This window comes from Prinia subflava, chromosome 2 (assembly GCF_021018805.1).
Source record: "Prinia subflava isolate CZ2003 ecotype Zambia chromosome 2, Cam_Psub_1.2, whole genome shotgun sequence".
Classification (NCBI taxonomy): Eukaryota; Metazoa; Chordata; class Aves; order Passeriformes; family Cisticolidae; genus Prinia; species Prinia subflava.
The window spans coordinates 108,446,538-108,459,087 of record NC_086248.1 but is presented as its reverse complement, the minus strand read 5'-3'; the positions used below and the strand labels follow the sequence as shown (position 1 = coordinate 108,459,087).

Genomic DNA, 12,550 nt, shown 5'->3' with positions numbered 1-12,550 from the left:
TCCTTTCCCAGAGCCAGCTTACTGTGGAGAGTGCACAACTGATGGTTGAAGCAGAGGTGAGAGAAATTGAATTTAGACTTTTTTGTAAATGGAATGGGCTCCATATCTTTTAGTTAAAGAGCACAAAAGGCTTGGTTCCCAGTTAAAGAATGGTGTTCTGTAAACACAAATACCTTCCAAACAGAGGAACAGAGGATTTTGTTACTCATCATTCCTTTCAAATGCAGCCAAGTTTGTGGAATGTAGACTTAGAGTAAATATTTGTGTCATCTCATTGGCGGGAAATCTGGGCTTTTAACTGTGGCAGCATTACCAATGGTACTTTAAAACTTCCCTATGAAGTATTAGAAAATAATGAGCTGAAAGACATAGTTGGAATCTGATATTTGTTCTTTCCTTAGCAGAAATATGTTTCTCTATTCTTGTATTTTTAAACTGTGCTTCAGTTGAGTGAAGTCTGCAGAAAGGTAATAGCAGAAGGATAAGGCTGACACTTTCTCTTCTAGAAATTTAGTGTTAAAATCCTCTCTTCTGAGCAGGACTTTGGACAGCTAGGAATCATAGAATATTAATTTCCTGATTATTCGTTATGCTTGCTGGGGAGCAAAGAGCCTTGTACTTTAACAGTAACAAGACTGTGACTGGTATTGCACACTGTTATAGTTACTTTATATTGTATTATAGTTTCCTTTGGTGCTGCATCACTCTAAGCTGTGTAGTATCCCTTGTGGTTTTCTAGCAGAGGAAACAAACCATGGAAGCATTATTATGCTTCTCCATGACACAGAGGAAAAGATTTCAGAAGAGAATGACGTGATCCTGAATTTTCATAAACACAATGTGATGATGTTCCACAAGGATTTGTATAGGTCTTCCCTGTGCATCTCCATGTCAAAAGCATTAGGATTTTACTGATCTGTGGTATCCTCAGTTATTTAATTGCTTAAAGTCTTCCCTGTAAAGTTTTAAAGTGCAGGTGTTTTCCCTTGCAGCTGCTTTAAAAGTTCAATATAGATGTTGTAACTTTAACGTATCATGAAATATCAAGACCTCTGACTTGAGACAGCTTGTGCTTAAACATTAATTAAACAAATAGAGTTTCACTCACACAGTGCACAAGAAGGTTTAGAATTGTTTAGCTGTATCCCCTCTGTTAAAACTGGGGGATGCTGAGGCACTTCATTGGTTATACCACACCACAGTCAGTGTTTAGATCCAGGTTTCAAGCCTTTGAAAGCTGATGTAAACAATGAAGCTGGTAATGGTTTCTCTGCTCTGGAAGAGTATGAATGTAAAACATCTGATGAGTAGCTGGCTCATCCTTCAGCTGGGTAAGTGTAAATAAAACACTTCATTTGCAGCTTAGTGTTGAATCTGTGCTAGAATGGTTCTATGGGGAAGAAAGGGCCAGGATCAGAAGTGAACAACTCATATCAATCCCTTGGTCTGGAGGGAGCAATCCTCATCACGTGAGAGCTTTAATTCACAGGAGGTGCTGAAAAAGAAATGTTCTTCACTTGTAACTGTAGCTCCTCCAGAGCAAGGCTGAATGTTGAGGCCATTTTTTGCTTCAACACTTGTGAAATATTTCAGTTCTGTCCCTGATCAGTGAACCTGGGTCGTGGTGTTCAGCTCTTGCAGAACTTCATGGGAGCAATGAATGTGGAGCTGCTGTGAAGACCAGCTTGCTTGTTTCTGAGAGACCTTTGCTGCAGATTAATAACATACAAAACACACAAATAAACATGGGATAATGCTTTCTGTATGTCACACAGCAATAACAGACTAGTTGAGCTTTGAAGAAGAGAAATGTGCTTTGTAAAATGTAGTTTTGTGACTGAGGAAGGTGAGGATTTGACCAAAACTAATGAAATACTGGGTTTGTTTGATTTTGTCCTACCCTTCTCTCTGGTGTGGCCAGTCAGTGCTAACATTATGAGTTAATGCTGCAGTTGGAGTTTTACTTTGGATATTTCATGTCACATTCCTGGGAAAGGAGCACTGAGCTTCATGAGACTTAAAATTATATTTAAAGCCCCAGGTTTTTGTAATCTTGTCATTAGCAAGCTATTAGATCAAAGATTTATCCAGCACTTCTGTTTTATTGCAGCAGAAAACAATCTTTTTGGCTAGTAGGCATATTTTGGTTCTATTTTAACTAAATTTTGAATTTGTACAGGAAAATCTATCTTTCTGAAGAGTAGAGAGAGAGGAAAAATGGTGTAGGAGGTGGGAGCCAGATCACTTTTTCCTTCTAATGAGAAACCATTCTACCTTTAATATTTGTGGCAGTATTTTAGTTCCATTTTTTCTCCTCCTCTTGAAATACTAATTAAATATATATATAAAAAAGTCATTACCTATATCGTTACTTTTTACAAAAGTCTGCTGTGTTATTTCCTTTTCTCAATGGGTTGATTGTAACAAAATGAGTTTTAGAACTAAATTAATGAAAGATGTTCCTAACGTTTGAATTCACAGTGTTTTGAGAACACTCAGATTAATTCCTGTGTATGGTACATGGATTCTCTTTAGAAATAAAGTATAATACTGCATTTGTACCATTATTTTTACAGATTTAATGATGGATGCATAGCATTCGGCTGTCTGGAATTTTGCTTACCATAGTCCTACTCATTTGCACTGTCTGGTTTGTTAAAATACACTCTTTAGCATAATTGTAATCATCATCAGTAGGTCTGCAAATCTAGAAAGGTCCTTGTTTAAAAAAGGTATTATATTGAATCCCTGTATTAACATTTTTGAAAAATTGCTTTAAGTGGAAAATAAGTAACTTTTAAACAATATGCTGTTCAGCATGTACTTAATTTGGCTTAGGATCTGATTTTTAAGAGCAGAGAAACAGCCTGAATTTACTGTGACATAGAATGCTGTAATGTTATTACTGTATGCAGCTGGTTTTTACTGACTTTTTTAGAGGTGGATTCCCCATAACTTAGGCAGTGAATTGGAGACATCCACTGTATTGTTGCTGATTTCACACTAGAGAAGATTTAGCTGAACTTGCTGCTGAAGGCATTTGGGCTGGGTGAGGGTGTAGTCCCAGAATTTGCTTCTGATGTCTCTGGGAATGGCAGCCTTCAGCAGAAACGGGGAGCAGGGTGGCCCTTGGGAGTGGCGTGGGTGGGAAGATCCCGAGTCTTTGTGGGGGAGTGCAAGTGGTGTGTCTTCTCCATTTTCTTGTGTTTGGAGATGAAAACAAGGGGGATGTGCTTTTCTCAGACTTCTCCCACCGTTCCAGAATAATGCTCATTCTGCAGGTGATGATGAAATGGTGCAGAAGATCAAAAGGGCAACAAGGCTATGTTTGTGTGTGTAGGAGAGATCGTGTCTCCCATCATCCTTGCTTTGTTTGCATAACACAACCTTTTAAGACATTTGGTTCAATACTCCATTCAAATTATCTGCTACAAGTCACTTTAAGTTCTTTTATTCATCTCTGTCTCACACCAGTAGCACTGTTACAAAGTTAGTGCAGTGTGACCTGGTTTCATGTGGCGTAACCAACATTTCTTCCTAGTCCAAGGGCCCAACCTGTGTCACTCTTAAAGAAGTCAGTGTCTTGCCCATCAATATGGATATTGAAGTTAAGACTTTTATCACACTTTTATCAGGTGCAATGCTGTTACATGAATCCTTTCCTGGGATTTTCCAGCTGCAGTAGGGTGGCAGTGTACTTCAGCAAAGGCTGAATTAATACAGTCAGTTTTCCAACTTTTGGGTGGCCTCCAAAGCCTTCGAGTTTTGTGGATTGGTAATAAAGCTTCCATGGTTCATAATCTTTGAAGGAAGCAATTTGTTCATAAAACAATTGTGTGCATACTTAGGGCAGCATAATGGACACCATGTTTAATGTCAATAAATAAATGCTATTTATGCTGACAGAACTGGGGCTCGCAGTTGTTCATGTAGAGGTTGAGCATCTTTTTGGATGAAGTTGTAAGCTGAAGACTTTGTCTTATGTGCTTGGAGCTCAAGTTTTAAATTACTTATTTAAACCTTCTTTCAAAGTAAGTTCCAAAAAACACTTGCTTTAAGTGATTTTCTTTTTATTCTGTGTTTCACTGAAGATGAACATTTAGTTCTTGCAAAGAAATCCCTGTAAAAATGGAAGAATTTTGATGAAAATGCAGTGTTATATGTTCTTCTGCAGTCTCTACATGGAAAGAAGCCTTGTAAGGTTTCAAAAGACGACATACAAGTTACTCAGATTACTGAAAATTTGATCAGATAGTTGACAATAATACTGGGAAAATGAAGAAATATGTAATTAGCTTATTTGCAGACTTCCCTTTCATCTATTTTTTTCAGAGTGTGGGAGAAACAAAATCTCTTAAAAAGTGATTAAACTAATGGAAGCATTTCTAGAACAAGACTTCAGTGGCACCAACTCAATAAACTATAATCAGTAGTTACTGTCTACTATTATGTGTATTCATACAGTCCCAGTGTTTTACTGTGGCCTTGACTAGCCAGTCTGCTGTGAGTACTGATTGCTGGCTGTGTTCTGATGAAATAAAACATTTTTAACCATTCTAATTAAAGATATAATTCATGTTTTTCACTAGAACCTTGGAAGAATCTTCCACAGCCCTTGAAAGGGAAGGAGAAACTGCTTATTAAAAACAAATCAGAACTTTTTTTGTCTCTTTGCAATGACTTTTTGCCACAGCCTGGCTTAGAGCCTAAGTCATTTGTGCAGTTTAGTGTGAGATTGGGTCTGCAGGCCAAGTTCAGGTAGAGGCATTGTCTTTGAAGAGCCTGATTTTGACTTGGGTGGTAAAACTCTTCACAACTTTCCAAGCCTTGTGTTTCTATTTTAGCCACACAAATTTTCCTGTTCTGTTGTCTATTACCTTATCATGGGCTGGATTCTTGTTTTGCAGGGATTTGGTCGCAGTCAGTGAGCAATACAGGAGGTGTAACTGTAACAAGTAATAGTTCTTTTACAAATGTTTTTTTTTACTTTAAAGATAATATCTGTTTGTATTAGATCAAATAAGATATTCCTGCTTATTAAGCATACTGCATTTATTATTTTCCTGCAACGTGGGCTTCTGTTGCAGTGACCACCGTGTATGACTTTTGAAGGTGGCTGCTCTAATGTTTAAGGAAAACACAATAAAGCTTTCGGGTTTCTTTATGGTAAAGCTCAAAGTTGGATTTTATTGGGCTGTTTTGTTGTTGTTATTTGCATTAAAGGAGTAATTTTAATCATACAAATAGCTGTGGGCAAATTAAAGGAGTCTGAGGAATAGATGTGCTCTAAAGTTCTTGTGGCTGGCAAATTACAGTGTCTGTACACTAATTTATTTAAAAGAAGGAATTGAAAAGCATTACATTAAATGGCTGTTGCAATTGTATGTTCAATTTTAAATGACAGTATAATGCAGATGTTTAACTAGGATGTCTATGGGCCTAAGTGCAAGAACTTGACTAATTTTGTGGCTCAGGACATTTAAAATTATATGTAAGTTATACCATTGTTTCCACATTTATAGCTATAGGAATCTTATTTCAAATTGCAAACCAGAGAAAGAATACTTAGGCTTGGTTCAGCTACCTTTAAAGCTTCTCCAGCTTCTAATAGAAGATTTTTTATCCTATGTCTTAAATTAACAACAGAGGAGCCACTGTAAAAAGGATATGCTAAGGCTGTTCTGTGAGTATTCATCAAACAGCAAGGCAGACACTATAGCAGTTTGATGATGTCTCTGTACAAAGAGCTCTAAATTGGCCAAAATGAATAAACTGTGAAAATGACTTAAATTTGCTTGATTTTTTTAGCTATGTCTTCATATTAATTATAGAACAGAAAGAACCAAATACTGAGTCATATTTTTTTTCAACTTGACACTCCCTTTTTCTTTATAATATTTTCCTTGATCCATGAACAAATAGGTTTGCACTCACAAAAGTAATTTTTATTGTTTTTGTTTTATTCCATCTAGCTCTTCATTTTTTTGATTACTGATGAATTAGTAGATTAACATTCTAGAAAATTATTCTTTTGAAACACCAGGAAAAAAGAGAACCGATGCTTTTTGTAAAAGCACTGTTTGATCTGTCACTCTTTTCAACCCTTAGTGACAAGATTAAAGGGGAAAGGCAGAAAGTCAAATTAAAAAAGAAAAAGCCCAAAAGACTCTTGCTGTTGCAAGTAATTCTCCCCAATGATTTTGCCCAGGTTCACCTTTCCTGGCCAATGAAGATGGTGTGCTCGGAGGGGTGATAGTTCTCCGCTCCTGCAGGTGTTCAGCAGAGCCCGAGTCCTCACAGGAAAAGCCAACTTTACTAGGTAAGAAATGCTTACTCATTTTTAATTCAGCTGGGTGCTAGCTCAAAGTGAAGGGTGAAATAAGATCTCCCTGCAAAAAGGAGTTGACATTGAAATAATAAAAATCTGGAAAGCGAAATAGGGAACAATTAAGGCTAATATTAATGAAACTCCAGAAAAGAGCATTCTTTCTGACTCATTATTTCTAAGCAGAATTGTCATTCACAGAGTTGTGTGGGATCCTTCTAAATCTATGGCATACATACAATATTTGCTTGTGGCAAGGCAGGATGTGTTCCTCATAGGAAAAATTGCATTTCTATCTGGGGGTAACGCATGTAGCTGCTCACTGCTTCTCAGTAGCTAATTTGTGAATAACACTTTCTAAAAAGTTCTTTATTCCTCCTTTTTGCAGAAGAAAATGTGTGAGTTTGCAGGATACACTTAAAATTTGTAAGGAAAGCTGTTCATGGTTGTTTATTCTTGGTAATGGCCAGGAAAATTGGTTTAGATAATTTGCAGTCACTATTTGCATTTGCACCAAATGGGGGTTTCTGCTTCTCATACTGAAATCACCTGGACTTGGCCTCCACTGGTAGCTGGCTGGTTCCCAAAAGGTTTTACATCCCCTCATCCCTGTTTCTGTCCTGGAAACACAATCCCTGTCTTGCTGCTTTAGGGCAGAAAAGTCTAATTTGGAAAACTGTCACATGGTTCGTGTGGGAGAAACAGATGGGAACTGAGGGCTCTAGACCATGAGCAGAATAGGGTGGAAATACAACCCTGAGACAGCAAAGCCTCTTCAAGGGAAGGAATTTGGGATTGGGGGCATATGAATTACTTCAGGATGACTCTTGTGCCATCTCCTTTCCTGTGGTGCTCCTCAGAATGTGGGGCTATGTGCTTATTTATTGGGTCACATTGACCTGTCTAATAGAGATTGGGGTTATGTTACCAGAATTAAAGTGTTTTTCCTTTGTGTAATACTCTGCTTTATTATTATTTACCCAATTGTGACATTATCTAGTGCAACAGCATCCTGCAGCATAAATTCTATCCTTAAAAAAAGAGTTAAGAAAATGAAAATACAAGTCTGATTAAGTAAGAGCAAATAAGATCAACTTAACCCTCAATTCCTGAGATTTGAAGGCGAGAGAATTTTTTTCTATTCCTTTAATGCTTGTCATTCATGTAAGAGAACATATTCTGTTAGTGAAGATGTGGCATTTTTTCCTCAAAAATTAATTTATAAAATCCCCATATAACATACATCATAAGTAAAGACTATTTGTCCATTGGTTTTTGGTTTTCTTTCCACTGAAATAACACTGAGATTAACTGCAACCCAGTGCTTTTTCTGTTCCTTTGAAAGTTCCTGCCTTATAATGAATGCAGAGATAACACATAATTCAACATATGTAGTATTTCTGTTGTTTGGACTGAAAATAAGTGTGTTAATACTGAAAAACTTCATGTATAGAATAAGGAACACTCATGTCTTTGTTGCAGGGATCATCTTTATTTCTTTTTAATATTGAAACAAATGGCAAGGAAGTGACTTATTCAATGGTTGAAAATATACTTATCTGAAGATGTTTCACATGTAATTTAGAATTTTCATTATAGTTAACTACTTGTAATGGCTAAAAATAAGCAAGTTTGTGCTAGTACAGGCTACTTTTGGTAATTATCAAAGGCAAAGATACAGTATTTGGGGAGTATTTGGCCTGAACTGTTTCCCAACTTCTCAAAACTGAAAGATGGGATTAAATTTGTCATTAAAAAAAATGCTTTCACTGACAGTGGAGCCTTTGGGGTGCCACAGAGAGGTTGGCCCCATCAAACACACATTGATTGTGCTGGATATATTTCACTCTCTGCAAGCTTTTGATTCACCTTTGGTGGTATCAGTCCCGAGTCTGTTACAGGGGAGCGGAGCACACACCTCGGTGAAGTTCATTTTTCTTTTATGATGCTATCTGCATATCTGTCAGAATCTTCGAGTCTTGCTGGGATCATCCAACCTTTGATCTCCTGCTCTGCTTTCATTGCTATGCAAGGAGAAGTGGTTCAAAGGATGAGTGTGCTCAGCAGGCTGTGACCTTCGCCAGCCACGTTAAAGGAACGTGAGGAATAGGAATGAGTAAAAGTTTTAAACCCATCTAGTGAGGCTTTTTTTGTAGTGTGTGAAAGTCACTCTCAAAAGAAATATCTGGAAATGTCTCATGGCGTCTTGTGTAATGCATGTAAAACACCTCTCATAATCCAGAGGAAGAATTTGTGCTTCAGTGCATTTTTAAACCTTCTACAGAATCCTGTGAAATGCCTTGAATTTTGATCAGATATTTTTTTTTCTTTCCCCTCTTCCAAATTATGAACTTTATGAACACAAAGAAAAATGACCATGACAGAGAGCAGGAAGAAAACTGTGGCTATTTATAAAGCTCTACTGACAGAGAGCTGAACATATAAATAATGTGCTCTTTGTCTGAGTGTTGTGTTGCAGCTGAGTAGGAGTGTGTTTGTGTACATAAAGATACCTGCATATCTGTCAGGGAATTAAGGATAAGTGGAGCAGGCTGTTAAACAAATAATAAATCAGGACACTTTCAGACTTCAGGACAGCACCTGACTGGATTAACAGGCATTACCAATACATGTGAGCAGTGATTGGTTTTCTTAATCATTATCACTGCAAGCATTACAGGTGGTCTTTAACACTGATAATATCCTAAATCAGCTGTGGGTGCAGTACCAGGGAGCTGGTGTTGTTTACCTGGTGCTGGAAGTGCAGGTAATCAGAGAGTGCTTTGGTAGAGGTGTCTTCTTCATCTTTCTTTCCTCTCTTACCTTTGGTGCTCCTCTTACACTCTGCACAGGGAAAGGGGATGTTTTCCTCTGCTGCTGTAATTCAGCATCCTTCTGAATGCAGGACTTGCTCTGATTTTGCCAGAAATCTTCTGTTTTTATTGTTCACGTTACCCTGATTCCATCAGACACCTCTCCTCCTTTTTCTGCAGGATAATTTTGCTTTTACCAGATGTCTTTCCTGCCTGCTCTATATCTTTAATTCCCATTTGCAGACCTGACTGTTTGTGTTGCAGGGTTGACTGTATACTGTTGCAGGGTGCTTTTGTCTGGGTTCAAGGCAGGCAAAAGCTCTGTCAGCTTTTACTGATGGGTGGAACACACCACTGCTTTAGAAGTTGGTCCAGTTTTTAAGTGCAGTTGGAGCTGATGTATTTCTCATCTTGGAGGCTCCATTTCAAAGTAACATTCTCGTTCTGGGTGATAGTTCTGCAGTGTGTGACTGTGAGTACTCAGGAGAACCTTGTTTGTTTGATAGCTGTTTGTTTTGAGATCTAATTGCTCTGGTTCTTTGGTTTTTATCCTTGCTATATTTGTTCCTGAAGACACCAGTCTTGTTAAATTACATTTTGTATATTAAACCAAGGCCTTTTTGTAACTTCTTGCATTTTCCTTTGCAGTGGAATTTCTGTGGAGCCATACAACAGAGAGCATGTGTGTTGGGTACATGTCTGCACAGGATGGCAAAGCTAAGGTAAGCCATGAGGAATGGGCTGTAATAGAGTAGAAAGAGTGCAGAAGCTAAGGAGAATTTGAATTGATGATAATGAAATATATAAGAAATTTCTTTCTTCAAGAGAACAGAAGAAGTAATGGTTGCATAAGCAGTTAAATGTGTCCATTGATTATATATTTCTAATTTATTTTTTTAATTGCAGCAGTTAACAACTCTATACTAACATATACTCCATGTGAGGATAAGGTGCCACAAACACATGTCCATTCCCTCTGCTGACAGTAATTGTATTTGAATAACTTGATTCATCTTGATCCAGTTATGCTGGTACCATATTTTTCTGTAGCCATGTCTTCCTCCAGATAAAGCAATTGCACCATCAAGGAAGATATAAAACAAACTTCAAACAATTTCCTAAAATAGCCTGTGTGATAAATAATTCCAATATTACCATCCATATTTTCCGTTTCTTGGGGCCTTATGATGGATTTTTAATGAGAGAAATATTACGTTAAAATCGAATTTAACAATGAAAACCGGAAAATTCTGTCACATCATGATCAAGGAGTAGGGATTAACCACGTGGATGAGCCATCCACTCTTAGGAAAAGAGCATGGGAGGGAGAAAAAGAGGGTACTGTAGTGTAGCAGCTGGAGCATTTAGGAGAGATGTTTGGAGAAGGGGGATGAACACAGGAGAAGCTGCAAGCAGAGACAGTCATGGTTTCTGTAGGCAGTAATGCAAAGGAGGATGTGACCAAGGTAGTACAAGAATATGCAAAAGAAAATGAATATCAGATATTTTACATAGCAAAACTGGTGTAACACTTTGTTTCAAGCATTGGAATGGATGAGTTCATCTTCAAGGCATAAAATGTGCAGGGAAACAAAGACAAGAATGCCCCAGAAAGACAAGAAAGATAACAAGCAGCTGATGAAGGATGTGCTAGTAGAGGTGTAAGTATTTGCTTCGCTCTTGAATAACTTAGGTACAATTCTTTCCAGATAGCTATACATGAATAGAGTGTGGTTTTACTTCTCTTCTTAATATTTATTTCAGTTTTAGTTGAAAAAGAGTCCAAACTGAAGTTAAAAGCTTGGATTGAACTGAGTGAAACTAAAGCAAGTTCAGCCACAGATGTTCCAGTATTTGCTAGTTAGCTTTAAAATTGTTTTCTTGTGTTTGCAGTGAAGGAATAACTGAGAATAAAGGATGTTAAACATTTCCAGTGTGCACACCTGCCTCTGACTTACACTGTGAAACTCAAAATCTTATTGTTTCTTCCTGGAAGTGTCTAATTAATAAATAAATACTAAATATGAAATCTATCTGCTAATGAGTATTAACATGACAGTGCCATGCCCAGAGTTGCTTTCCTGCTCACAGTTGCAACATTTGACATCTGGTGTGCATTGTTTTCATAGTGCTGGTAAATTCTCCAGCTGGTAATCCTGATTGTGCTGACAGACACAGCTGCTCTTCTTGGTTCACTTTTAAATTATGTTTTTGACCTTCACTGAAGAGTTAATCCCCCTCCCTTTCTTCCTTCTTTGAGTCTGTGGCCACAAATGCTTTCCAGAGAAAAACCACAAATGCTTTTGCTGCTGACTTCTATTGATCAAAAAAGTCTTCTGTCATAAAAGCTGGAATTTTATTCTGCTACAACTAGGACTAAGTTGTAGATGGAAAACTGGGCTTGAAATAGAACACAATGTATTGCAAGGGAAAAAAATCTCTGTTCTTTAATAGAGTGACTGTTTTGCTACAGTTAATTTTGACTGCTTGCCATGAAAGAATAATGGGATAAGAGTTCATAAAAGTATAAAATATCACTTGTTTATGAGGACCATAGCAAAATGATTAGGCAGCAGCTTGTAAGGAAACATTTCCTTTCCTGTTTTTCTAGGGTGGTAAAGACCTTCAGGTTTTATTTCTTTCATCATTCTAGGACTTGAGTTTTGTTCTTAAACAGAGGGATTGTCACAGTGGCTGATTTTGAACTGGTTCAAATTAGTCAACAATTTAATGAATATGAAACCAAGGAAGACTTAAAAAGTGAGGAGGTTTTAAAGTATCTGCTGTTATGAACTAGACTAATACTAGAATCATATAAGGGGGTACATACCAAGGAGGAAAGGAGCCTGTTTTACCATCTTGGTGTGATTCTTTGGGCATGGGAGGTTAATGCAATTCATCACAGGACCTAGCAAATGGTGGTTCTGAACCCCAGATGGAAACTGTGGAGGTTCTTTCTTACAAGGCAAACACAAAGTTTTCGATGCAGCTCACCTGCAGACACCGGTGTGCTCGAGACATGGAGACAACCAGTTATCTATCAGCAGCTCCTTGAAAGAGGACTGGGACAGGGAAGTGGAATTGGGGATTTGAAGTGGTTTGTACACCCTGACCTGCTGATGCTTCCAGCTTCTAGCAGCCTGAGCTCTCCAGGCACTGATCTGGAAGTGTCTTTGCACCAGGGCTTTGTTTGCTCCCAGTTTAGGCAAGACTGGGTTCTGCAGCTGGCCACTCAGCTGCAGATCAGACTTATTGCTGACACAGTCACCTCTGGTTGTGTGTCCTGTCAGCTCTTTCTTGATGCTGGAACTGTTTCAGCTCCTCCACCACTCATAGCTCTGGAAATGTCATCTGCATCACCGTCACAGTGGTTGTCCCAGGGGCTTCCCTCAGATTCTTCTGCCACAAACAG

The 12,550-nt window shown here is 38.0% G+C and overlaps 1 protein-coding gene across 3 annotated transcripts in view; it reads left to right on the top strand.

Annotated features, from left to right (window-relative positions):
- The window catches only part of TASP1 (taspase 1), an 82,070-nt gene that overhangs the window by 56,482 nt on the left and 13,038 nt on the right, over nucleotides 1-12,550 (top strand). For all 3 annotated transcript variants that reach the window (XM_063391542.1, XM_063391541.1, XM_063391539.1), the window contains 2 exons: nucleotides 6,209-6,319; nucleotides 9,787-9,860. In XM_063391542.1, coding sequence (XP_063247612.1) covers nucleotides 6,209-6,319; nucleotides 9,787-9,860 — 185 coding nt within the window. The remainder of the gene's footprint in view (nucleotides 1-6,208; nucleotides 6,320-9,786; nucleotides 9,861-12,550) is intronic.